Here is a 26,477-nt window from a genome sequence, read left to right as displayed (position 1 = left end):
AAGGGAATAAGCTCCTGTGGTTTATTAGTAATGTAAATCCCCAGATACTTAAATTTCTGAACTGAAACACACATCCGCCCTCCTAAATTGTGATTTCTATCCTAAAAGCTGCAAGTGGAAAAAGCACCCCTGCTCAAAGTGCACTACTCAATTGACCTGAAATAAAATAAATCTCACCGTGCTAATAGGACAGTGTTGAACATTGTATAATCCCTTAGGGATATACCTAGGGGAGAGTACCTCAACAAAAATGGAAGTGAATGGACTCAATTGAATTGTAGTGATAAAAAAATCAGTGTGATAGGTATTTGTGGAGCAAATGTCCATCCACAACTCTCTGTTCTGATGTATATTCTGATATGGACGAGGGCTCCAATGCGTGATGCCTGCTGGTAGCTCCCGCTAGATATGTCTAGCAAACAAAGTCCACTGCAGTGTTCAGGAGGTCCCGGCCGATGACCGACATGACACGTGTTGGTGCGCGAGGAAGCAAATGGCGTGTGACGTCACAATCTTCACAAGGTGCGGATGCCTGGAGACACCGTGCTTTCCCTTACACATTTCAGAAACTAACTGTCCTAGGTATACACCTAAGGGATAATACAGTGTACAACACTGTCCTATCTGCGCAGTGAGATTTATTTTATTTCAAGTAAATTTGTGAACTACTGGAATATTGGATAGACTCTCCCAAATAGCAGTACTCCTGGAATCCAAAGGAGCGGATTTAGACCAGTTTATTGTCAGCAGGGTCGCCTTCAGAGCATTACTGCCCTTACTTGCATATGGGGCCCGGTGAGTAGAGGGGCCCAGACGTCTGCTCACCGGGCCCCAGTGAACTGAACTTGCGTCCTCAGACACAGGTTCACTTTAAATCTATTGCCGTGTGGGAGTTTTCCCGCACCTCAGTAGTTAAGTCGCCGGCCAATCACAGGCCGGTAGCTGACGTCCGTGTGCATGTCGCTGGTGTATGACGTCACTGTCGGCCTGTAACTGGCTAAAGTCTGTGCTTCAAATCAACGAAGGAGCGTCTCCGCTGGAGAAGCAGCAAGGTGAGGAGGAACTTTTTTTTTTTGAGACATGGAGGCAGAATTGTAGAAGAGCTATGGGGGCAGGATGGGAGAAGAGACATGGGGCAGAATGGGAGAAGAGACATGGGAGCGAAATGGGAGAAGAGACATGGGGCAGAATGGCAGAAGAGACATGGGAGCGAAATGGGAGAAGAGACATGGGGCAGAATGGGAGAAGAGACATGGGAGCGAAATGGGAGAAGAGACATGGGGGCAGAATGGGAGAAGAGACATAAGGGCAGAATGGGAGAAGAGACATAAGGGCAGAATGGGAGAAGAGACATAAGGGCAGAATGGGAGAAGAGACATAGGGGCAGAATGGGAGAAGAGACATAGGGGCAGAATTGGAGAAGAGACATAGGGGCAGAATTGGAGAAGAGACATGGGGGCTGAATGGGAGAAGAGACATGGGGCAGAATGGTAGAAGAGACATGGGGGCTGAATGGGAGAAGAGACATGGGGCAGAATGGGAGAAGAGACATGAGGTAGAATGGGAGATGACACATGGGGGTAGACTTTAGAGACATGCAGGCAAGATAAGTCACATGGGGCCAGGAGTGGAGAACATATGGGGTCCAGAATGGAGTACATATGGGAGCAGGATGTGGGACATTATTACTGTAGGGGCTAATTAAAGGATTTTATTACTGCTGTGATGTATTTTATTTTTGAGGATAGTGTTTTCAGTGGGGAGTGGCCCTACTACTGTAAGTAAAGTTCAGAAACCAGCACTATGCATACAGCTCCTACCTCTTTTAGGAGCCTTGGACTATGAGTCAGCTGTATGGCTTCCACACGTCACAGGTGCAGCACGACCAAAGCAATAGTCCTCATGAATGATGCAACAAAGAGATGAACAGGTGGCACACTGTGTGAGGTAAAATTATTCTGCTTTATTCACGCAATCTTTAAAACAAAGATGCTGGGGGGGCATAGCCGGATATCGGACTGAGAGGACGCGCGGCTGAAGAGCTCCCGCTGAGCCCTTATCAAACATGGGCAAAAATATTGCTATACCGGGCAACTACCTGTGAGGCATGGGTCCGCGAAGAGCCCGGTCTGCAGCGCCCGCAAGCGCCGCTGCAGCAGTGTCTGTGACGGTCCTGGAGGCCTTTCTTCTGGGAGACTCGTCGGGAGCAGGAACCTCGGCGCCATCTTGCCCTGTGCCTGCCAGAGGTAGGAGAGGGAGCAATCTCTGTGGAGGCAGATGAGAGAGAGGGGCAGGAGACGGTTATAGGAAGTTTCGACCCCGGCAGTTCGCCCCCCAGCAGTTTGCCCCAGGTACATTTCGTCCCCCGCACATTTCGCCCCCAGGAAGATTCGCCCCCGTACGTTTCGCCCCCGCACGTTTCACACCCGCACTTTTCGCCCCTGGATGTTTCGCCCCCGTATGATTCCCTCCAGCAAGCTTCACCCTGCACTTTTCGCCCCCTCACATTTCGAATGTTTCGCCCCCGGATGTTTCACCTACTGCATTTTGTCCCTGGATGTATCGCCATCTGATGTTTCGCCCCTAGCATTTTGACCCCAGATGTTTCACCCTCAGCTTTTGGAGTCAACATGCATGGAACAAAACATCTAGGGCTGAACATACCTGGGGGTAAAATATACCGGACCACAATTGCTGGGTAAAAAACTTTCTGAAACCTTGGCTCGGTGAGTAGCAGTGGCAGGCTGTAGAATTGTGCTCCAGTGGAACCTGTGGCTGCCTTTTCAGCAGCTCACCCAGTGTCTCTTCTGGCTGGCCTTAAAGGAGTATTATCACCCTAGAACACAAAAAAACTGACATAATTACCTGTCGCAGCTGCAGCTCCTTGGGTCCTGGAGTGCAGTCTAGCGGTTCCCCGTGACGTCTTCTCCTGCTTCCGGCTGTCTTTTCACCTTGCCTGGATCACTGATCCATGAAGCATGATGAATGCCGCGGCAGTGAGGCCTAATGTCTCCCGGCCGCTCACTGACATGACGTCACTCCTGCCCCATTTATCAGTCAATCCCGGGGGCAGGATGCCTCTCCTCTGACCAAGACACTGCTGCGCATGCGCAGTGCCTCGATGAGATCTGGTGTTATATTTAATGGCTTCTTTTTGTCATCCATTACATATCATACTGTACTTAGTGATGAGCAAACCCGATCTGGAAAGTTCAGGGTTCGTATCAAACATTGTCTGCTCGGGTTCAACCAAACCGACCCCAAACAGGCAATGTTCGGAGTTTGCTCATCAGAAAATAAAAATCGCTTCTCTCCCCTTCGCTGAGGTCCCAACCTGCGTGGAGAGTCTTCTTGACCAAGGGGATCCCTAGCTAGGAATCCTGAAAGGGATTCCCTCGGGTACGATGACATATTCACACAATGTGGAAGTGCATGGAAGAGGACCCTCCGCGTCTGCCGGTACCTCAGCAAAGGGGTAAGTATCAATATATATATTTTCTTTTTACTATCTTGTCAGTGATGAGGATGTGGTGGACAGATCCTCCACTCCTCTGAGTCTCCATACCCATTGAGTTCAATGGAGTTGATAGTTTGGGGGTGCTGAACCCAAACTCGGATTTTCTTGTGTGTTTGGGACGGAACTGCCCGAACTGAACTTTAGCAGGTTCACTTCTCACTAATCATATTTTGGGTCTAAGATGTATAAATGTGGTCAAGTTACGTTTTTTTTTTAATTCCAAAACTTTAAATTTTCTAGATAAGTAACTTTACAGACAGAAAAATATTAACAATTGGTCAAACCAACCAACATTGCAGAACAATATATTTAAAGCGTAACTCCAAAAAAAAAAAAAAAAAATTTTTTTGATGTGTTATAGTACCTTTGGCACTGATCTATTCCAATGGAGACCCATTCCAGCAGCTTTTTTTTTAAATATAATTTTTTTCTAAATTTTATTTAGTTTTGTGTGAAAAGTCCCATCCAAGTTACAGCAGCAGGCTCTATGTGCTGCAGGATTTCAGTGGTTACTAAGGAAGTTGGGCCCCCTTGGTAGCAGAAATTGTGGATGGATTCAGGCTTCCTGTGATACATTCAGGGCTGCTCGTTCACAGCCCTCTGGAAAGTTCCCCTTCCCCCTCCCCTCATGTGCCTGGACAAGAGGAGGCTCCCCCCGCCCTGTGTAAAGCCAGTAAAGCACTGCGCACATGGGGAGTTGGGGAGCTTTGCAGGGGGCTGTGAACCAGCAGCCCTGTATACATCATAGGGAGCAGGTTGATGCCTCTTTCAGACTTGCTGTTTTCCTGGCGATTACCGCGACAGTTTAAAACCGCAGCCGTAATCGCCAAGAAGATAGAACATGTTTTAAAATGTAAAACCGCGCAGCTTTCTGCTGCACAGTTTTCCCGCGATTTGAGCCCATTGACTTGCATTGAGCAAATCAAGTGCTATCTAGTGGTTTTGCCGGCAATTACCACCGCGGTTTTTAAACTGCTGCGATAATCGCCAGCAAAACTGTTAGTCTGAAAGAGGCCTGACAGTTGCACACCCCGTGTAGTCAAGCCCCCTAGAGTCTGTCCACAAGTTCTGCTAATAAGACGAAACGACCTCCTTAGTAGCCACTGAAATCCTGCCTCACATGGAGCCTGCTGCTGGAACTTGGATGGGACTTTTCTCACAGAAGTGAAGTTGCTGGAAGGGGATCTCCATTGGAAAAGAAGATCAGTGCCGCAGGTACTATAACACAGCAAAACTTTTTTTTTTTTTTTTTTTTTTTTTAGAGTTACGCTTTAACTGTATAAATTAAAACTGTTAATCAAGAAACATAAAGGGTATAGAGGGGGAAGGGTTAGAGAAAAAGAGGAAAGAAAAGAAAAATTGCAGGTGTTAATGTTTGAATTATTTTACAGCTAAATATGTGACCATGAACTAAAATTCAAAGCTGTAGGCAATGCCTCTCAGATAATCTATCAAGCTTCTATTGTTTAAATCTTGCACATCTTGTTCGATCATACATATTCCAAAGTTGAACTGGAAACAAAGGTGCCTGATGTCCTCTGCGAGTAATTCGACCATATGGGTATCTTTAAAATAGTTGGCAATGGGTATTGCTTCTTGTGGAAAATCAGGATTTTCCACTAAGTCTTCAAATGAAGGCACAACATTCTGTGGTGGTAGAAAGGCAAGGGCAGGTATCATGCGTATCCAACGAGCAAATTCATGGTCACCTTGATATTGCACCTTGAGTCCTTCATTTTGAACTTTACGCCAAACTGACTGTGATAGGTGGAAGAAGCAACCGGTCTTCTCAAGGTTGGGGAATTCACTCTCAAATGCCTGAATTCCAGCTAGTTCAAAATCCAACATCAGGTTGTGTGGCTGCAGTCCAGGTTGTGTGGCTGCAGTCCAGGTTGTGTGGCTGCAGTCCAGGTTGTGTGGCTGCAGTCCAGGTTGTGTGGCTGCAGTCCAGGTTGTGTGGCTGCAGTCCAGGTTGCGTGGCTGCAGTCCAGGTTGCGTGGCTGCAGTCCAGGTTGCATGTTCTTCAGCTCTTGTAGCAACCTCTGGTACGTTGAACGGCTCTTGTCCGTCAGCAAGGCGTACACTACAGGAACAACAAGGCCGCTGTGGACTGCATGGATTGTATAAAGTTGCTTGAACAGGGCTGGTGTACTGAAAAACATGCCATCAGCAAACCACTCTTTACTTTGTGCCAGTAGATGGAGATTGTCTCTTGTTCCACATATCAAGATATGGCTGTGTCCACTTCCTAATTAAAAGTGAAAGTATTAGTACAGGAAATAATGAGAGACAAAATAAAATGTAACAAGTAGCAGACAGAGAATTTCGGGATGAATTCACAAAAAATTTTCCTCATCAGAAGCATCCGTTGTTCATATCTCACATTAAAAACTCACATTTTGCTTCAGATTTTCAGATTTTATAACAGAAACTTAAAACTGAAGCAAAATCTGGTGTGAAGGGGCTAAACAATAGTTTTTTCTACGACATGTATTGTCCCAGTGGAAAATGATATATTCCTGTTTAAAAATGCTTCCAAGCTTCAAAAATGTCACATTTTCAAAGTTGTGAAAGGATTAACGGCACCAGAAACCAGCAAAATGCAGAATTCCATGATAATAAAAGGTTTACATCAGGAAAAACGAGCAAACATGTAAGAAGTATTTGTGAAAAAAAAGCATACTAACTCAATGGTTCATTAGGTCGGGGTCATATCCAGCATAAATGTCTAAATCCCATCCACATGCTGATGAAAAAATGCACAGTTAAAAAAAATGACATGCAGTGCAGAAGTGGCGTACCAACCATGTAGGCAGGGGACGCCACTGCCCCCGGGCCCTCAGGGGGCCTGCCGCCAAGGGGTGTAATGCGCCCATGAACACCGGGCCCCCTGGATCTACCATGCTCTGGTAGGTGCCTGTCACCTACTGGAGCATGGCAAGGATAAATGAATACTCACCGCCTGCTGCTGCGCTGCTTTCCTCACTCTGCTTTGATGCAGATCCTGAGACGTGAGCGATCACATGATTGCATACATCATTCCAGGTCCTGTATCAAAGCAGAGGAACGAAGCGTGTGGCAGCAGGTGGTGAATATTAATTAACCCCCTGCCATGCTCCGGTAAGTGACAGGCACCCACCGGAGCATGGTGTACCCACTTCCCAGCACTAATTCAGCATTGGAACTTCATTTCAGGCTGTTGGCAGGGGGCGTGGCTAAAGGGGGCAGGGTATCGCGGAGGAAGGGGGGCCCAGGCCCTTTCAAAACTTTGCTATGGGGCTAGGGTCAAGCTACTTATGACCCTGCATGTGAATGTATGCTGCCATTATGCAAAGAAGATTCCAGCCATTCAGACAAGGGGCTAAAATTCTGCACTAAAACCTGCACCTAAATCCATAGAGCTAAATGGAGATTTTGGCGTAGAATTCTCTACACCAGAATAGCTGTATATCTCCAGTTGTGGATAATCCACAGAGGTTAGGAGACATGTTAATGAATCCTTAAGGTACATTCACCTGCACTAAGTAGTTGCAGCAGACAATCTGCAGCTATTTTATAGCAGAAAATTCTACACTAAAATTGGTATCTAGTGATGCGGGTTTGATGCGACAACCTTGTCCTCTGGCTGTGATTGACAATGGCTGGATACCTGCAAATCATGGTTGGTGGACAAGGTTACCACTCTGCTTATGAATATGGCAGACCACTGTATCTCAAAGGCAGGACTTCTACTTTGAAGCTGAGCAGAGAATCAGACTGCAACTAAACAAGTGAGGCATAGTTGGAATCAGTAGGCCTCACCCTACATTATACTATCCTCAAAGTTTCCCTTTAAGGCAAAAAAAATCACATAGTATTCTATATCAGCACTTTGTAATATAGAATTTTTCACATTTATGCAACATAAACTTTGCAATAATTCTGCATAATGGAAATGTTAAATGCTTACCAGAGTCGTGCAGAAGGAACTGCTGCTGGATACCATCAATATTGATCTCCTGGAACTCCTGGGGAATAACAAGTTGATCAAGGGTTTGGGGCAACCTTGGAATATTGCCAAGTTGCCTTGATAATCGTATTGTTCTCTTCAGTGATGCTTTCCTTGGGAGAAGTGCTACAACATTAGAATGGGCTCCTGAAATGACTTCTGTGAGAATCTGTTGTGGTGTCTCTGGTGTTGTCCTTGCCCTGGTGACCGCCTCATTGACAAGTCGGATTGCTTCGGGTCTTGCTGCTTGTGCTGCGTGGTTGTGGGGATCGGTTACTTTCACCACTTCACCAGATGCTTCATTGCTCCAAACACGTCCCTTGCAAGTCGACCGTTTTTCACACACCCAGATGGAATGGACGTCATCAGACTTCGTTTGGAAAATACGTAAATGTGATTCTCGTAGACCGACTTCTTCTTCCCACGTTTGGATAGAACTGAATTCATACTTGTAGACAGTGAATTGCTGTGAAAGCTGACTGATTTTTTTGTGCTCGTACACCTCTCTCTTTGTAGAGATTTTAGACACTGCTATATTCTGATGTAAAGATGGAATAAAAGCTCGTCTAATGCAACTTGCAGGACACCTGACATACAAATTGTCACATCTGCAACAAAACTTGCAAAAAAGCAGCTGGGTCAGGTAAAAGTTCACAAAATGTTTAGATTTTAGAGTGGTTTACATTCCCCACATAAATCAGGCCTCATTCACACTACATTTTTAAAATCCGTTTATTTGTTTCGTGTTATGTTTTTGTAACACAAAAGCGTTTTAGAAACGTTTTGGAAAATGTCTTGTTAAAATTGAGGGCAAAATGCTCTGACACTATAACGCGATCAGTTGTGAGGTTTACAGATGGAAACAGTTGATTTAACATGTCACAATAGTGCAGCCTCTGTACAGTACTGTGGTGACATGAGGATTGATGACGGACGGGAATTTATGAACCACAAGGACAAACTGGCGAAACATCCAAACACAAAATTCTGGGGGCAAAACAGGATACAAACATCCAGGGGCGAACTGCTGGTTGCGAAACATCCGGGGGCGATATGTGCGGGGGTGAAATATGCGGGGGCAAAAAATCCTGGGGGCCAAATGCACCCGGGGGAGAACTGCTGGGGGCGAAACATCCAATTCCCATATATATATATATATATATATATATATATATATATATATATATATATATATATATATATATATATATATATATATATATATATATATATATATATATATATATGCCACATTCGGACTGTAAGACGCACCCCCTACTTTCCTCCAAAATTTTGGAGGAAAAAAGTGCATCTTATAGTCCGAAAAATACGGTATATACGATATAAAACCTATTGTCTGAAGGGATAATTAAGTGCTTTGATCAATTAAAGGGGGAATTTGGGTTGACAAACAATTCTATAAATATTTACATCAAAATGGACTCCCTTTTGGGTAAAACATAATACTTTTGTTAAGTTGGTATTAGAGAAGGGAAATACTAAGATTCCTATGTAACATAGGATACCGGACTGATGCTGAATGTCCAAGATGTAAAATGGATGATGCGGGCCTATTACATACGCTATGGGAATGCCGGGAGTCAGGTAAATGCTGGAAAGGAGTTCAGTCTATTATAAAGAGGGTATATAAAATAGATATTCAACCAGACCCCAAAAATGCCTATTAGGTATATTAGAAGATTATATGGAATTTGACCCAATTTCAATAGGGATTTCACGTATTTTACTTCAAACTAGGAAACATATTGCATCCAAATGGATTAACCCCTCACCCCCAGAAATTAGTGAACTCAAAAATAGGATAACTAATATCAGATTAGAAAAAGGGGTATATAAAAAATGAAACTCAATGAATAAATTTGAGAAAATATGAGGCTTATGGTTGGATACACCTGGAATGCCATCAAGGGGGTTATTGCTGGAGAGACAATTTGACTTATGGAGGAAGGGAGGCATTGACGAGGTCTAATGTTTCATTGTGTATTGGAATTCCTTAACATGTGGTCTGGGTAATATAGCACACCTATAGGTATATAGGATTATAATGTTTATTACAATATTATGCTAATAAGAGATTTCAAGAATGTGGAATGTTAATTGTAAGATATAGTAATGGTAAGTTATCAGACGGTAATGGGCAAGCTGAAAGGATATATCGGAGAGATGCATGTATTTTATTTTATTATTGTATGTACGTACTGGTTTCTTGTTTTGTAAAAAAAAAAACTAATGAAAAAAACTGAAAAATGTATTGGATTAAAAAAAAGAAAAGAATAGGAAAAAGGCTTCTACCCTGTGTGGATTCTCTAGTGCTTAATTAAAGCTGATTTCCGGTGAAAACATTTCCCACATTCTGAACATGAAAAAGGCTTCTCCCCTGTGTGAGTTCTCTGGTGGTCAACCAAAGCTGGTTTATGGCTAAAACATTTCCCACATTCTAAACATGAAAATGGCTTCTCCCCTGTGTGAGTTCTCTGGTGTCTTACAAGATCTGATTTCTGGATAAAACATTTCCCACATTCTGAACAGGAAAAAGGCTTCTCCCCTGTGTGAATTCTCTGGTGTCTAACAAGATCTGATTTCAGGTTAAAACATTTCCCACATTCTGAACATGAAAAAGGCTTCTCCCCGGTGTGGGTTCTCTGGTGAATAACCAAAACTGATTTACGGTTAAAACATCTCCCACATTTGGAACAAGAAAATCTATTGTCCACTGTGTGTATTTTTTGACTTATAGACTTTTCGAGGGTAAAACTATTTCCATTTTCTGAAAGTGAAAATGACTTCTTTGATTTAGGAGCAGTTCGTTTTTCAATTCTTATTTTTTTATTTTGACTTTCCTTAGTAGTCGGTAATGAATCAGAAGTCAGGACCTGTTTCATAGGATCAGATGACAAATCTTTGCTGTGAAGGGATGATGGTATATCTGCAGTAATGGCATTCACTTCAATTGTATCCTGTGGGATCTCAAGATCATCTGATATAAAAATCTCCTGTCCCTCTGATCTCCTGGTACAGTCATCTGCCAAGAAAAAAAACAATTATTAATTTTGAATAAAACAACCTTGAAATTTATATTTTTGAACATTTCTACTTAAAATGTCTGTAGAAATGACAACTTATTGACAGAATGACAGTGAATGACAGTTCACAGTCTAATAGAAAACTTCACAGGATGAACCATTGGATCGTGGTGTTCAACTGTTTGTTCATTCTGCCTCAAAATATGGAATAAGAAGCCACCAAACAATGTTATGTAGGCGAAAATGATGCCAATAAAAACTTCTACTCATCCATAAACCAATCCAGCAATATCCGCTCTCCCAAAGTCCGAGCCTTGCAGTGCGTCCAAACCACATTTATCATCCATGTATTTGGCATTACTATAGTCACTACTCCTATAGATTAATTCACTGAGGGTTATAATTTCCAAAATGCAGTCACTTTATGGGGATTTCTATTGCTCTGGTTTTATGACATTTTGTCATATTAAGGTTTCTGCAAATGTTGTGTCCCATCTCCTCTGGGATCTGCAAGATCTGCATTCCTAATAGCTAAATGTCGCTCCTTCCCTTCTTACCCTGCCATGTGCCCAGACAGTAGTGTACAACCGTATATAGGGGATTGTCGCGTTCAAGAGTAGTTGGAAATAATTTGTAAGGTCCATTTGTTTCCTATTATCCTTTGTGAAGAATTCCAAAAGTTATCACCACATAAAGTGACCCACGTCAGATTTGAAAAATGGAACCTGATTAGGAACAAAAAACTGTCTGCAGGAAGGGGTTAAATCAGAGGATTACTGAAGTCAAAAACTGTGAGTATAGACAGTAACACATCTACTGAAATGATCGACCTGAACAGTCTTCTCAGTAAATAGTGAGAAACTAGTGGTGAAACCTCTCTGGGGTAATTAGAGTCTGGGGCTCGGTGGCTCTTCATCATCTAAACTATCGTAAGGGACAATATTTTCTGTCAGATGAGTGTCAAGAAGAAATATTAGACATTGAAGTAGAACTTTTTATAATACTGCAGAGATGAGTGGTCTTAAATCTAGACCTCGGCAGTGGGAAGAGGTAATGGAGACCTTCTTTTAAAGACCACCATGGAGTTACAGAGACACATAAGTGAGTCAGGCCGATCCCACCACAATCAAACTATCATAGAGAATGAACCTGTAAAAAAGACAGAATAAAAGATATGTTACATCCCCAACAACAACGTATATATAAGGGAGAGCTCCAACACTAAACCGGAGTTGCACTCATTTATGGTGGACCATCGGAGGTATGATGAGTCCTGACCAGAAGAGTAGAGAAAGTATTTATGCCCCCATTTCAAGAGAGATTGTGCAGGAATCTGAATTCCTTTGGATTGAAAACATAATGGAATTTATGACGTGGAGTGAATCCATGAAACCAGGGCTTGAGTCATGCCACCACATCTCCTGCAGGTGTGAATAAATGTATATTACAGCCATCAGCCACGCACAGCTTAGAGATACATCATGGCACAGGTGTAATGTTATTTATGTAGTCCATCACAATCCTGTTTGAAGATAGTTTGAAAAGTCAGGATAAAGGGAAACTCTGTTGTTATTGTACAGAAATTCACACTTGGCCCTCACTGCACATTTAATATTGTCGATCATAAAAGTGAAGTTTGGCCAGAAAGACTGGACCTGGTCTTGTAGGGACCATATGAGAACATTCAGCCGCACAGATGGGAGAGAAGGTAGATTCATCCAATAAGATATCAGGGATCTAGGAAGCCAACAGCATCATTACCCTCCGCTTTCTCTTACAGGCTCATCAAAATATTTTTCTTCAAGTGATTTTCTCACTTGTCAGCACTTTCTACGTACGCTGTCATTTGGCTTTGTAGTTTACAGATCTGGGCAGCTAACGGTCAGCGTCTACTAATCCCAGGGGGTAGGTGGATCCTCCAGGTTGTAAGTTCTACAGAAAAAGGCTTTTACAATGACACAAAGTAATGTGAACAGTTTTGGATGGAGGAAAATGTTGTGGTCTAGAGGGAAAATGGTGATCACACGATTGTGATACGGCCGGACTACACCACCGATAAAGCAGCCACAGCCAGTGACGGAGAAGAATCTGTGACTTCTCTGAATTTAGTGGTCACTACTCACCTGGGTAGTCATATGTAGGAATCTCCTCCTTACACTGCTCATCACCCCTCACATATGTCTCTGTAGTATTAATATGGGTCAGATCTTCACCCTGAAACAAATATTGTAAAAGTCACAGACAGATGGAGAAGTCACATCTGTGATCAGCTCTAATCCTGCCATCTCCACAGTTCTCATTACACAAGTATAAAACATATTAATGGTGGATAAAACAAGACTGAAGACATGACTTTTACAGCCGTCTACACATCATAGGGGTGATCTCATGACACCTTCTCTCCATCTACCTGATGATCCTGAGGAACATTGGGATCTTCTTGTTTACAGTCCTGTGGAAGAAGAGGACGGGGAGATCTCTCTGGTGTTGTCCTCTTACTGGATAGATCTGGAAGAAACACATACAGGGACTGAATTCATTCTTTACATACAGACAATTATAGGCCGTGTGTATTTAGTCCTGTCTATTACCTGGTGATATGAGGGGTTGGGGAACCTCCATCATGACGTCCTTGTACAGATCTTTGTGTCCTTCTAAATACTCCCACTCCGCCATGGAGAAATAGACGGTGACATCCTGACACCTTATAGGAACCTGACACATACAATGATACCATCATTCCCTCGATCCCTCCATAGAGTTACTGTATAATGTCCCAGCATTCCCAGCAGTGTCACCTCTCCAGTCAGCAGCTCAATCATCTTGTAGGCGAGTTCTAGGATCTTCTGGTCATTGATGTCCTCATGTATCAGGGGGTGAGATGGAGGCCCTGTGATTGGGCTCAGGGGTCTTCCCCATCCCTCAGACACAGGGTCCTGACAGCGCTCACTAGAGGTCTTCTTCACTACTGTGTAATCCTGGTTATGGAGAGACACATTAATAAATCTCACTGCAGACATTTCCAGAGTCCTCACCTCTCCAGTTCTGTCCATCTGTTATTCCCATAGATAAGAATGATGTAATGTGACGTCATCAGAATCTCTCACCTCTCCAGTAAGCCGGAAGAGGATCTCTAGGGTGAGGTGTAATATCCTCTCCACCATCTTGTCTCTGCCCATGTCCATCCTTGATAGGTGATTCAGAAAAATTCTCTTATATAGAAGATCTTCACTGAGAGGATCTGATATTGTAGAAACCTGAATGAGAAGAAGATGAGCCGATGTAACATCATAAAGAATTCTGTGTAATAATACAATTACTGGAGACAATAAGGGGAATATATTAAGAGATAGAATGTGTAGATGTTGTGTTCTCTAGTTTTTTATGGACTGGAACATAAGTTGAATTGCTGACTTAGACATCTCCTCCATACTTCCAATCACTGGCTAAGTTGGCCACTGCTTCAGTAAGAATCACCCAGAAACCCAAGCAGCAATGGTATTTTTATTATTTTACAACATTCTGCTTTTGTCCCTGACGTACTAATAAAATCTATATATTTTAGGCCACAGACAACAAGCAGTTTCTTCCTCGGAGTCGGCAGCTGAATACGTTTCTCATAGACTCATCTTCCATAACGCTAATTCTCGTCATATACATTACACATGGCATGAGAAATAACAACTTCATGATGAGGACGACATCTTCATCTTCTAATACGGCTCTGGAAACAGATATGGCCAGAGTCCGTCACTGACGACATCATCACCGACTGTCTATGTGAATGTTTCCCGTCTTCCCCAGGGTGTAATCTATTATCACGTTAGATCTCATTTATAAGAGCGTGTTTGTAAGAACAAGACAGTTATTTGATGCTAATGTCTCCATGTACAGTGGTTTTTTCCTGGATATTATGTTTCTTTTAGCATTTTCCTGTAGGCTTCCATATATTACATGAAAAACACCAAAAAAAGAAAAGCAAGTGTTATACTGTATGTGGGGGGATGGTGGTAATGTGGGAACATTATACTGTATGTGGGGGGATGGTGGCACTGTGGGAACATTATACTGTATGTGGGGGGATGTTGGTAATATTATACTGTACGTGGGTGGATGGTGGGACTGTGACAACATTATACTGTATGTGGGGGGATGGTGGTAATGTGGGAATATTATACTGTATGTGGGGGGATGGAGGGACTGTGACAACATTATACTGGATGTGGGAAGATTGCGCAACTGTGGGAACATTATACTGTATGTGGGGGGATGGTGGCACTGTGGGAACATTATACTGTATGTGGGGGGATGGTGGTAATGTGAGAACATTATACTGTATGTGGGGAGATGGCGGTACTGTGAGAACATTATACTGTATGTGGGGGGATCGTGGTAATGTGAGAACATTATACTGTATGTGGGGGGATCGTGGTAATGTGAGAACATTATACTGTATGTGGGAAGATGGCGGTACTGTGAGAACATTATACTGTATGTGGGAAGATGGCGGTACTATGGGAACATTATACTGTATGTGGGGGGATGGCGGTACTGTGAGAACATTATACTGTATGTGGGGGGATGGTGGTAATGTGAGAACATTATACTGTATGTGGGAAGATGGCGGTACTGTGGGAACATTATACTTTATGTGGGAAGATGGCGGTACTGTGAGAACATTATACTGTATGTGGGGGGGATGGCGGTACTGTGAGAACATTATAATGTATGTGGGGGGATGGTGGTAATGTGAGAACATTATACTGTATGTGGGAAGATGGCGGTACTGTGGGAACATTATACTGTATGTGGGAAGATGGCGGTACTGTGAGAACATTATACTGTATGTGGGAAGATGGCGGTACTATGGGAACATTATACTGTATGTGGGGGGATGGCGGTACTGTGAGAACATTATACTGTATGTGGGGGGATGGTGGTAATGTGAGAACATTATACTGTATGTGGGAAGATGGCGGTACTGTGGGAACATTATACTGTATGTGGGAAGATGGCGGTACTGTGAGAACATTATACTGTATGTGGGGGGGATGGCGGTACTGTGAGAACATTATACTGTATGTGGGGGGATGGCGGTACTATGAGAACATTATACTGTATGTGGGGGGATGGCGGTACTGTGAGAACATTATACGGTGTGGGGAAATAGAGGTACTATGAGAGCATTATATTGAGAGGCTTAATGACCGCAGTGGCTCCTGCGACCGACCCCTACTTCAGCTGGATGTGTTCTCGGACTGACATTCAGCTGAAGTGCCACAATACACGCTGCTGACCAATCAGAGGCCAGCAGCTGACATCGGCATGTACGCCATTAGGGGGCGCATGGAAGTAACATCATGCTCTCCTGTCGCTTGCAGCTGAAGTCAGCGGCAGCTCCAGAAAAAAGACACCGAGCGGCGAGGGAGCAGAGAGAAGGCGAGTATAATGTTCTGTTTTCTTTAAATCAGTGAGTACACGGTGCCCTTGGCCATAATACTACATGTAAGAGTGTGGGCTGTGCATTATACTACATGGATGCCTATGGGCTGTGCATAATACTACATGGATGCCTATGGGCTGTGCATTATACTACATGTATGGACTATGGGCTGTGCATTATACTACATGGATGACTATGGGCTGTGCATTATACTACATGGATGACTATAGGCTGTGTATTATACTACATGGATGACTATAGGCTGTGTATTATACTACATGTATGAGTATGGGCTGTGTATTATACTACTTGGATGACTATGGGCTGTGCATTATACTACATGTATGGACTATGGGCTGTGCATTATACTACATGTATGAGTATGGGCTGTGCATTATACTACATGTATGGACTATGGGCTGTGCATTATACTACATGGATGACTATAGGCTGTGTATTATACTACATGGATGACTATAGGCTGTGTATTATACTACATGGATGACTACTATAGGCTGTGTATTATACTACATGGATGACTATAGGCTGTGTATTATACTATATGTATGACTATGGGCTGTGCATTATACTACTTGGATGACTATGGGCTGTGCATTATACTACATGTATGAGTGTGGGCTGTGCATTATACTACTTGGATGACTATGGGCTGTGCATTATACTACTTGGATGACTATGGGCTGTGCATTATACTACATGTATGAGTGTGGGCTGTGCATTATACTACATGTACAGACTATGGGCTGTGCATTATACTACATGTATGAGTATGGGCGGTGCATTATATTACATGTATGGACTATGGGCTGTGCATTATACTACATGTACGGACTATGCGCTGTGATTTATACTACATGTATGGACTATGGGCTGTGCATTATACTACATGTATGGACTATGGGCTGTGCATTATACTACATGTATGAGTATGGGCTGTGCATTATACTACATGTATGGACTATGGGCTGTGCATTATACTACATGGATGACTGTGGGCTATGCATTATACTACATGTATGGACTATGGGCTGTGCATTATACTACATGTATGAGTATGGGCTGTGCATTATACTACATGTATGGACTATGGGCTGTGCATTATACTACATGGATGACTGTGGGCTGTGCATTATACTACATGTATGGACTATGGGCTGTGCATTATACTACATGGATGACTATGGGCTGTGCATTATACTACTTGGATGACTATGGGCTGTGCATTATACTACTTGGATGACTATGGGCTGTGCATTATACTACATGTATGGACTATGGGCTGTGCATTATACTATATGTGTGGACTATGCGCTGTGCACAGGGCCGGCGTCAGCACCCGGGCAAATGCCGGGGCCCTGAGCAGGCAGAGGGGCCCACTGGCGGTCGCGCACCCCGCTGGGCTATGGGCGGAGGAGAGCGGTGTCAGCGCCCGCCCTTCTCCGCCGCTTGCTCAGGGCCCCGGCAGCTGGATACTTACCTCTCCCCGTGCCTCTGCAGATCCGCTGTCTTCCTGCTCTGCGCTCCCTGTGACGTCTCAGGTCAGAGGGCGCGGTGACGCCTTTACACCGCGCCCTCCCCTGAGCCGTCACAGGGAGCGCTGAGCGGGAAGACACCGACAACGCTGGAGTTCGGACCCGAGCAGCGGGCAGCAGGTAGCAGGTGAGGAGAAGGGAGGTGAGTATTTGATTTTTTTTTTTTAATGTATGGAGGCATGGGGCATTATAAAGAGGAGGGGTGACAGCCTGCATGGGGCATTATAAAGAGGAGGGGTGACAGCCTGCATGGGGCATTATAAGGTGGGGAACAGCCTGCATGGGGCATTATAAAGAGGGGGGGGGGGATTCCTGCTTGGGGCATTATAATGAGGAGGGGTGACAGCCTGCATGGGGCATTATAAGGTGGGGACCAGCCTGCATGGGGCATTATAAAGAGGGGGGGGACAGCCTGCATGGGGCATTATAAAGAGGGGGGGGATTCCTGCTTGGGGCATTATAATGAGGAGGGGTGACAGCCTGCATGGGGCATTATAAGGTGGGGACCAGCCTGCATGGGGCATTATAAAGAGGGGGGGGACAGCCTGCATGGGGCATTATAAAGAGGGGGGGGGATTCCTGCTTGGGGCATTATAATGAGGAGGGGTGACAGCCTGCATGGGGCATTATAAGGTGGGGACCAGCCTGCATGGGGCATTATAAGGTGGGGAACAGCCTGCATGGGGCATTATAAAGAGAGGGGGGGACATCCTGTATGGGGCATTATAAAGAGGAGGGGTGACAGCCTGCATGGGGCATTATAAAGAGGGGGGGGGCATCCTGCATGGAGCATTATAAAGAGGAGGGGTGACAGCCTGCATGGGACATTATAAAGGGGGGGTCAGCCTGTATGGGGCATTATGTGGGGGGTAACAGCCTGCATGGAGCATTAAAAGGGGGGGGCCTGTATGGGGCATTATGTGGGGGGGAACAGCCTGCATGGAGCATTACAAGGGGGGGGGGCAGCCTGTATGGGGCATTATGTGGGGGGTTACAGCCTGCATGGAGCATTAAAAGGGGGGGCCTGTATGGGGCATTATGTGGGGGGGGCAGCCTGCATGGAGCATTATAAGGGGGGGGGCAGTCTGTATGGGGCATTATGTGGGGGGTAACAGCCTGCATGGAGCATTAAAAGGGGGGGCCTGTATGGGGCATTATGTGGGGGGTAACAGCCTGCATGGAGCATTATAAGGGGGGGACAGCCTGTATGGGGCATTATGTGGGGGGTAACAGCCTGCATACAGCATTATATGGGGGCCAGTATCCTGTATGGAGCGTTATAAGGGGACCGGTATCCTGTATGGAGCGTTATATGGGGGCCAGTATCCTGTATGAAGTTTTATAAGGGGACCAGTATCCTGTATGGAGCTTTATAAGGGGAAAAGTATCCTGTATGGAGCGTTATATGGGGGCCAGTATTCCGTATGGAGCCTTATATGGAAGCCAGTATTCCGTATGGAGCCTTATATGGGGGCCAGTATTCCATATGGGGGCCAGTATTCCGTATGGAGCCTTATATAGGGGCCAGTATTCCGTATGGAGCCTTATATGGGGGCCAGTATTCCGTATGGAGCCTTATATGGGGGCCAGTATTCCTTATGGAGCCTTATATGGGGGCCAGTATTCCTTATGGAGCCTTATATAGGGGCCAGTATTCCGTATGGAGCCTTATATGGGGGCCAGTATTCCGTATGGAGCCTTATATGGGGGCCAGTATTCCTTATGGAGCCTTATATGGGGGCCAGTATTCCATATGGAGCCTTATATAGGGGCCAGTATTCCATATGGGGCCTTATATGGGGGCCAGTATTCCGTATGGAGCCTTATATGGGGGCCAGTATTCCGTATGGAGCCTTATATGGGGGCCAGTATTCCGCATGGAGCCTTATATGGGGGTCAGTATTCCTTATGGAGCCTTATATGGGGGTCAGTATTCCGCCTGGAGCCTTATATGGGGGTCAGTATTCCGTATGGGGCCTTATATGGGGGCCAGTATTCCTTATGGGGCCTTATATGGGGGCCAGTATTCCGTATGGGGTCTTATATGGAGGCCAGTATTCCGTATGGGGCCTTATATGGGGGCCAGTATTCCTTATGGGGCCTTATATGGGGGCCAGTATTCCGTATGGGGTCTTATATGGGGGCCAGTATTCCGTATGGGGCCTTATATGGGGGCAAGTATTCCGTATGGGGCCTTATATGGGGGCCAGTATTCTGTATGAAGCGTTATATGGGGGCCAGTATTCCGTATGGGCGTTATATGGGGGCCACTATTCTGTGTGGAGCGATTCACCGGTTTCTGAGCTATTGTGGAATTTACAATAGATATCACTCATGTAATGTAAGAAGTGAAATCTTTGCATTGTACTATATATATATATATATTTCTCTGCCGTATCTCTGCATCATGAATCGTGGTATGTGTTAAAGGGGCCCACTGAGACTCTTTCGCCCGGGGCCCAGAAAAACCTGGAGCCGGTTCATTATACTACATGGATGAGTATGGGCTGTGCATTATACTACATGGATGGACTATGGGCTGTGCATTATACTACATGGATGGACTATGGGCTGTGCATTATACTACATGTATGAGTATGGGCTGTGCATTATACTACATGGATGGACTATGGGCTGTGCATTATACTACATGGATGGACTATGGGCTGTGCATTATACTACATGGATGGACTATGGGCTGTGCATTATACTACATGTATGAGTATGGGCTGTGCATTATACTACATGTATGGACTATGGGCTGTGCATTATACTATATGTGTGGACTATGTGCTGTGAATTATACTACATGTATGAGTATGGGCTGTGCATTATACTACATGTATGGACTATGGGCTGTGCATTATACTACATGTATGAGTATGGTCTGTGCATTATACTACATGTATGGACTATGGGCTGTGCATTATACTACATGTATGACTATGATCTGTGCATTATACTACATGTATGGACTATGGGCTGTGCATTATACCACATGTATGACTATGGGCTGTGCATTATACTACATGTAAGAGTATGGGCTGTGCATTATACTACATGTATGAGTATGGGCTGTGCATTATACTATATGTGTGGACTATGGGCTGTGCATTATACTACATGTACGAACTGTGGGCTGTGCATTATACTACATGTAAGAGTGTGGGCTGTGCATTATACTACATGTATGGACTATGGGCTGTGCATTATACTACATGTATGGACTATGGTCTGTGCATTATACTTCATGTACGGACTGTGGGCTGTGCATTATACTGTATGGATGACTATGGGCTGTGCATTATACTTCGGTTATGGGGCCCCATCTCTTCTATGTTCGCCCCTGGTGAATGTAATAGTTTATTTTATTCTATACACTAAAGAACAGAGGCAGAACAGGTGACATATACTAGGTTGAGGCCCAGGATAAGGGACATACATATACAGGGGGTACGGAAAGTATTCAGACCCCTTTAAATTTTTGACTCTTTTTTTTTTCCAACATCATTTTTATTTGATTTTTCAAAACATAAACACATAACATACATCTAATCTGTTACATAGAGAGGTCAGAGTGCCCGTACGCAGACTGGGTCTATAACAACTCTATTAACATATTTAATTAGCATAACAGTACATTTTTCACTCTTTGTTTCATTGCAGCCATTTGGTAAATTCTAAAAAGTTAATTTTTTTCTCATTAAAAGTACACTCTGCACCCCATCTTGACTGAAAAAACCCAGAAATGTAGACATTTTTGCAAATTTATTAAAAAAGAAAAACTGAAATATAACATGGTCATAAGTATTCAGACCCTTTGCTCAGTGTTGAGTAGAAGCCCCTTTTGAGCTAGTACAGCCATGAGTCTTCTTGGGAATGATGCAGTTTTTCACACCTGGATTTGGGGATTCTCTGCCATTCTTCCTTGCAGATCCTCTCCAGTTCCGCCAGGTTGGATGGTGAACGTTGGTGGACAGCCATTTTCAGGTCTCTCCAGAGATGCTCAATTGGGTTTAGGTCAGGGTTCTGGTTGGGCCAGTCAAGAATGGTCACAGAGTTGTTCTGAAGCCACTCCTTTGTTATTTTAGCTGTGTGCTTAGGTTCATTGTCTTGTTGGTGTAACATACCTGGTGGCGTTCTTGCATAGTGCTCCATCCCCCACTATGCAAGATCGCAAACTTTATCACCAGTCCAGTCTGCTAGCCTGGCTTCCCTCCATGCAGTCTGCTTGCCTCTGTTCTGGCTGCTTAGGGCGGCGGCCCGATTACTTCCTGCTTCTTGTAGCTGCTGCGGGCACACCCCTAATGCGTCCTCAGCCTATTGCTATCTGTCATTGGATATTTAAACCAGCTCCACTCTGGAGCCGATGCCTGAGCATCTCGTTCCTTTAGAGGGCTTCTTGCCTCTGTTGTGCCAGATCCTGTCTGAACTATCTCCTAGCCTGTTGTTTGTCTGCCTTCCTGGAGGCTGTATTTCCAGGCCAGTCTGAACACGCTCCTAGCCTGTTCGTCCCGCCTTCTAGGGGCCGCATACCTAGATCTGTTATCTGTGTTTTCTTGCCTGTCTGTCCGCCTTCCTGGAGGCTGTATTTCCAGGCCAGTCTGAACACGCTCCTAGCCTGTTCTTCTGCCTTCTAGGGGCTGCATTCCTAGACCCGCTCCTGTATCTTGCTGTTGTGCCTGTTCCTGTCAGTATTCTCTCCTAGCCTTTTTCCTGTTTTGTCTCTATGTCCGTCCCTTCCCTTTTCCTGCATTGTCTGAACCCGCACCTAACTCCTACTCGTTGTCTCTGTACTTCTGTTTGAGTTTTGTTTCCACTCGCTACTTCTTAGCAAGTACCTTGTGTGTATCTGGTTCTGCTTGTCCCTTTTCCCTTCTTCCGTATCTTCCTGTATTTTCCAGTCTGTTCCATGTGAACAAAGCCCTGTCCTCTCTGCCTTGTTCACCGCACTTGCGGTTTCTCTCTGCTCTGACTTGCCCACCGCTCCGACGGCTTCTCTCTGCTCTTACTTGTCCACCGCTTCGGCGGTTTCTCTCTGCTCTGACTTGCCCACCGCTCCGGCGGTTTCTCTCTGCTCTGACTTGCCCACCGCTCCGGCGGTTCCTTCCTGCTCTGCCTTGCTCACCGCTCCGACGGTTCCTCTCTGCTCTGCCTTGTCCACCGCACCTGCGGTTTAGTTGTACTCTGCTTTGTTCACCGCTCCTGCGGTTTCCGCTCTGCTCTGCTCACCGCTACGGCGGTTCCTTCCTGCTCCGCCTTGCTCACCGCTCCGGCGGTTCCTCTCTGTTCTGCCTTGTCCACCCCTCCTGCGGTTTAGTTCTGCTCTGCTTTGTTCACCGCTCCTGCAGTTTCCGCTCTGCCTTGCTCACCGCTCAGGCAGTTTCGCTCTGCTCCGCTCTTGCTCACCGCTCCAGGCGGTCTCGCCCTGCTCTGCCTTTGCTCACCGCTCCAGGCGGCCTCGCTCTGCTCTGCCTTTGCTCACCGCTCCAGGCGGCCTCGCTCTGCTCTGCCTTTGCTCACCGCTGCAGGCGGCCTCGCTCTGCTCTGCCTTTGCTCACCGCTCCAGGCGGCCTTGCTCTGCCTTTGCTCACCGCTCCAGGCGGTCTCGCTCTGCTCTGCCTTTGCTCACCGTTCCAGGCGGTCTCGTCATGCTCTGCTCTCGCTCACCGCTCCAGGCGGTCTCGCCCTGCTCTGCTCTTGCTCACCGCTCCAGGCAGTCTCACCCTGCTTTGCTCTTGCTCACCGCTCTGGCGGTCCCGCCCTGCTCTTGCTCACTGCTCCGGCGGCCTCGCTCTGCTCTGCTTTTCTACCGCATCTGCGGTTCTGTTCCTGAGTTCCAGTCTGTATTGGACCTTATCCCATCTGTGCTCCAACCTGCTAGTGCCTTCCTGTCTGCACTCCAGCCATGTTAGCCTGTACCCCCTGCCAGCATACCAGTCATGCTTACCAGTACCCGCCTGCCTACCAGTCGTGCCTGCCTATACCCACCAGTCAGTGTGCCAGCCGAACCTGCCTGTTCCTGTATTCCCCGGTGTGGGCCAACAGCCGTGTCCGGGGTCTGACCTGGAGTAGCACCTGGTCCCTCTGCAAGGTTCCTCCCTGGTGCACAGGCGTCGTTAGCCGTCGTGCGACCTTGGTCGGATCGGGCAGATACTTAGTTACGCCCCTCCAGGCACTATCCGGTTCATGGTCCAGTGGGATCACCAAACACGCACACGCCAGTCAGTCCGGGTGTGCGCATAACAGTTGGAAGGTGAACCTTCGGCCAAGTCTGAGGTCCAGAGCACTCTGGAAGAGGTTTTCATCCAGGATATCTCTGTACTTGGCCGCATTCATGTTTCCTTCAATTGCAACCAGCCGTCCTGTCCCTGCAGCTGAAAAACACCCCCATAGCATGATGCTGCCACCACCATGTTTCACTGTTGGGATTGTATTGGGCAGGTGATGAGCAGTGTCTGGTTTTCTCCACACATACCGCTTAGAATTATCACCAAAAAGTTCTATCTTCGTCTCATCAGACCAGAGAATCTTATTTCTCATAGTCTGGGAGTCCATCATGTATTTTTGAGCAAACTCTATGCGGGCTTTCATATGTCTTGCACTGAGGAGAGGCTTCCATCGGGCCACTCTACCATAAAGGCCCAACTGGTGGAGGGCTGCAGTGATAGTTGACTTTGTGGAACTTTCTCCCATCTGCCTACTGCATCTCTGGAGCTCAGCCACAGTGATCTTGGGGTTCTTCTTTACCTCGCTCACCAAGGCTCTTCTCCCTTGATTTCTCAGTTTGGCTGGACGGCCAGGACTAGGAAAACTTCAGGTGGTCCCAAACTTCTTCCATTTAATGATTTATAGTGCTTATTCTGTATTGTCTGTATAAGTCCCCCCTAAAAATTTGTAAAGTGCCGCGGAATATGTTGGCGCTATAAAAATAAAAATTATTATTATTATTATTATGGAGGCCACTGTGCTCTTAGGAACCTTGAGTAATGCAGAAATTCTTTTGTAACCTTGGCCAGATCTGTGCCTTGCCACAATTCTGTCTCTGAGCTCCTTGGGCAGTTCCTTTGAGCACATGATTCTCATTTGGTCTGACATGAACTATGAGCTGTGAGGTCTTATATAGACAGGTGTGTGCCTTTCCAAATCAAATCCTATCAGTTTAATTAAACACAGCTGAAGGAGTAGAACCATCTCAAGGAGGATCACAAGGAATGGACTGCATGTGACTTAAATATAGTGTCTGAGCAAAGGGTCTGAATACTTATGACCATGTGATATTTCAGTTTTTCTTTTTTAATAAATTTGCAAAAATTTCTACATTTCTGTTTTTTTCAGTCAGGATGGGGTGCACAGTGTACTTTAATGAGAAAAAAAATGAACTTTTTCGAATTTACCAAATGGCTGCAATGAAACAAAGAGTGAAAAATTTACAGGGGTCTGAATACTTTCCGTATCCACTGTATATATCAGGATGGTAGGTGGTCGAAATCTCGCAACGGGTCCCATCAGACCCTAGTTATGCCTCTGATTGTACTGTGTGGGGGGATATCATACATCCTGCATAAGAGGCATAATGGGGGCATTACACTGTGTGGGGGCATCATACATCCTGTATGAGGGGCATAATGGGGGCATTACACTGTGGGGGGTCCTGTACTCTGAGAACAATACGTTTCCTCCCTTCCTGTCTCCATAGTTGGGTCGTATGTATCTATTACAGGAAACAGAACAAAACCTTATGATTCTCATAAAGGGGCAACACAAGACCCCCAAAGAGCCTCCGTGCTGAAGGGGTTAATGCCCCCTGCGCCCAGTAATGGGGTCTCCACATACCTCCACCTGCAGAGCCGCCACCACATATATGGCTGTTGTGTGCGCACAGGACCTGTGATGAGGTCACAGGAGGGGAGGAGTCAGGGGTCACATGATCAGGGGCCTCAGTGGATGCAGGACTCTGCTGTGCTGGTTGTCATGGTGCTGGATGAGCTGAAGTTTATGTGTGGGGTCAGGAGGGGTTTACAGTGTGGATGTAGCAGAGCCGCGCGTGTACGAGGTGTACGGAGCAGAGCCGCGCGTGTACGAGGTGTACGGAGCGGAGCCGCGCGTGTACGAGGTGTACGGAGCGGAGCCGCGCGTGTACGAGGTGTACGGAGCGGAGCCGCGCGTGTACGAGGTGTACGGAGCGGAGCCGCGTGTGTACGAGGTGTACGGAGCAGAGCCGCGTGTGTACGAGGTGTACGGAGCGGAGCCGCGCGTGTACGAGGTGTACGGAGCGGAGCCGCGCGTGTACGAGGCGTACGGAGCGGAGGCGCGCGTGTACGAGGCGTACGGAGCGGAGGCGCGCGTGTACGAGGCGTACGGAGCGGAGCCGCGCGTGTACGAGGCGTACGGAGCGGAGCCGCGCGTGTACGAGACGTACGGAGCGGAGCCGCGCGTGTACGAGGCGTACGGAGCGGAGCCGCGCGTGTACGAGGCGTAAGGAGCGGAGCCGCGCGTGTACGAGGCGTACGGAGCGGAGCCGCGCATGTACGAGGCGTACGGAGCGGAGCCGCGCGTGTACGAGGCGTACGGAGCAGAGCCGCGCGTGTACGAGGCGTACGGAGCAGAGCCGCGTGTGTACGAGGTGTACGGAGCAGAGCCACGCGTGTACGAGGTGTACGGAGCAGAGCCACGCGTGTACGAGGTGTACGGAGCAGAGCCGTGTGTACGAGGTGTACTGAGCAGAGCCGCGCGTGTACGAGGTGTACGGAGCAGAGCCATGTGTACGAGGTGTACTGAGCGGAGCCGCGCGTGTACGAGGTGTACGGAGCAGAGCCGCGCGTGTACGGAGCAGAGCCGCGCGTGTACGAGGTGTACGGAGCGGAGCCGCGTGTGTACGAGGCGTACGGAGCGGAGCCGCGCGTGTACGAGGCGTACGGAGCGGAGCCGC

At 46.2% G+C, this 26,477-nt stretch overlaps 1 protein-coding gene across 1 annotated transcript; it reads right to left on the bottom strand.

The window, feature by feature from the left end:
* Positions 1 to 7,931: 7,931 nt before the first annotated feature.
* On the bottom strand, positions 7,932 to 25,443 carry LOC141171885 (oocyte zinc finger protein XlCOF8.4-like). Its single transcript, XM_073655523.1, has 7 exons — positions 25,382 to 25,443; positions 13,657 to 13,806; positions 13,348 to 13,527; positions 13,141 to 13,264; positions 12,960 to 13,057; positions 12,673 to 12,763; positions 7,932 to 10,548 (listed from the first exon to the last, which is right to left on the bottom strand). The coding sequence occupies exons 2-7, from the start codon at positions 13,732 to 13,734 to the stop codon at positions 9,833 to 9,835; spliced, it is 1,287 nt and encodes a 428-aa protein (XP_073511624.1). The 5' UTR covers positions 13,735 to 13,806; positions 25,382 to 25,443; the 3' UTR covers positions 7,932 to 9,832.
* Positions 25,444 to 26,477: the final 1,034 nt, after the last annotated feature.

Source organism: Phyllobates terribilis, unplaced genomic scaffold (genome assembly GCF_046119375.1).
Source record: "Phyllobates terribilis strain yellow unplaced genomic scaffold, ASM4611937v1 Scaffold_12__6_contigs__length_324123572, whole genome shotgun sequence".
NCBI lineage: Eukaryota > Metazoa > Chordata > Amphibia > Anura > Dendrobatidae > Phyllobates > Phyllobates terribilis.
The sequence above is the reverse complement of the archived record's forward strand: the minus strand, read 5'-3'. Positions and strand labels throughout refer to the sequence as shown.

What these genes read in the sequence shown, in the direction of transcription:
- LOC141171885 (XM_073655523.1), bottom strand. Translation starts at nt 13,734, where the DNA reads ATGGACATGGGCAGAGACAAGATGGTGGAGAGGATATTACACCTCACC. An exon ending in TCTTCCGGCTTACTGGAGAG is followed by an intron (nt 13,528 to 13,656) that starts GTGAGAGATTCT and finishes CTCCATAACCAG; the next exon opens with GATTACACAGTAGTGAAGAA. An exon ending in ATGTTCCTCAGGATCATCAG is followed by an intron (nt 12,764 to 12,959) that starts GTAGATGGAGAG and finishes TATTTGTTTCAG; the next exon opens with GGTGAAGATCTGACCCATAT.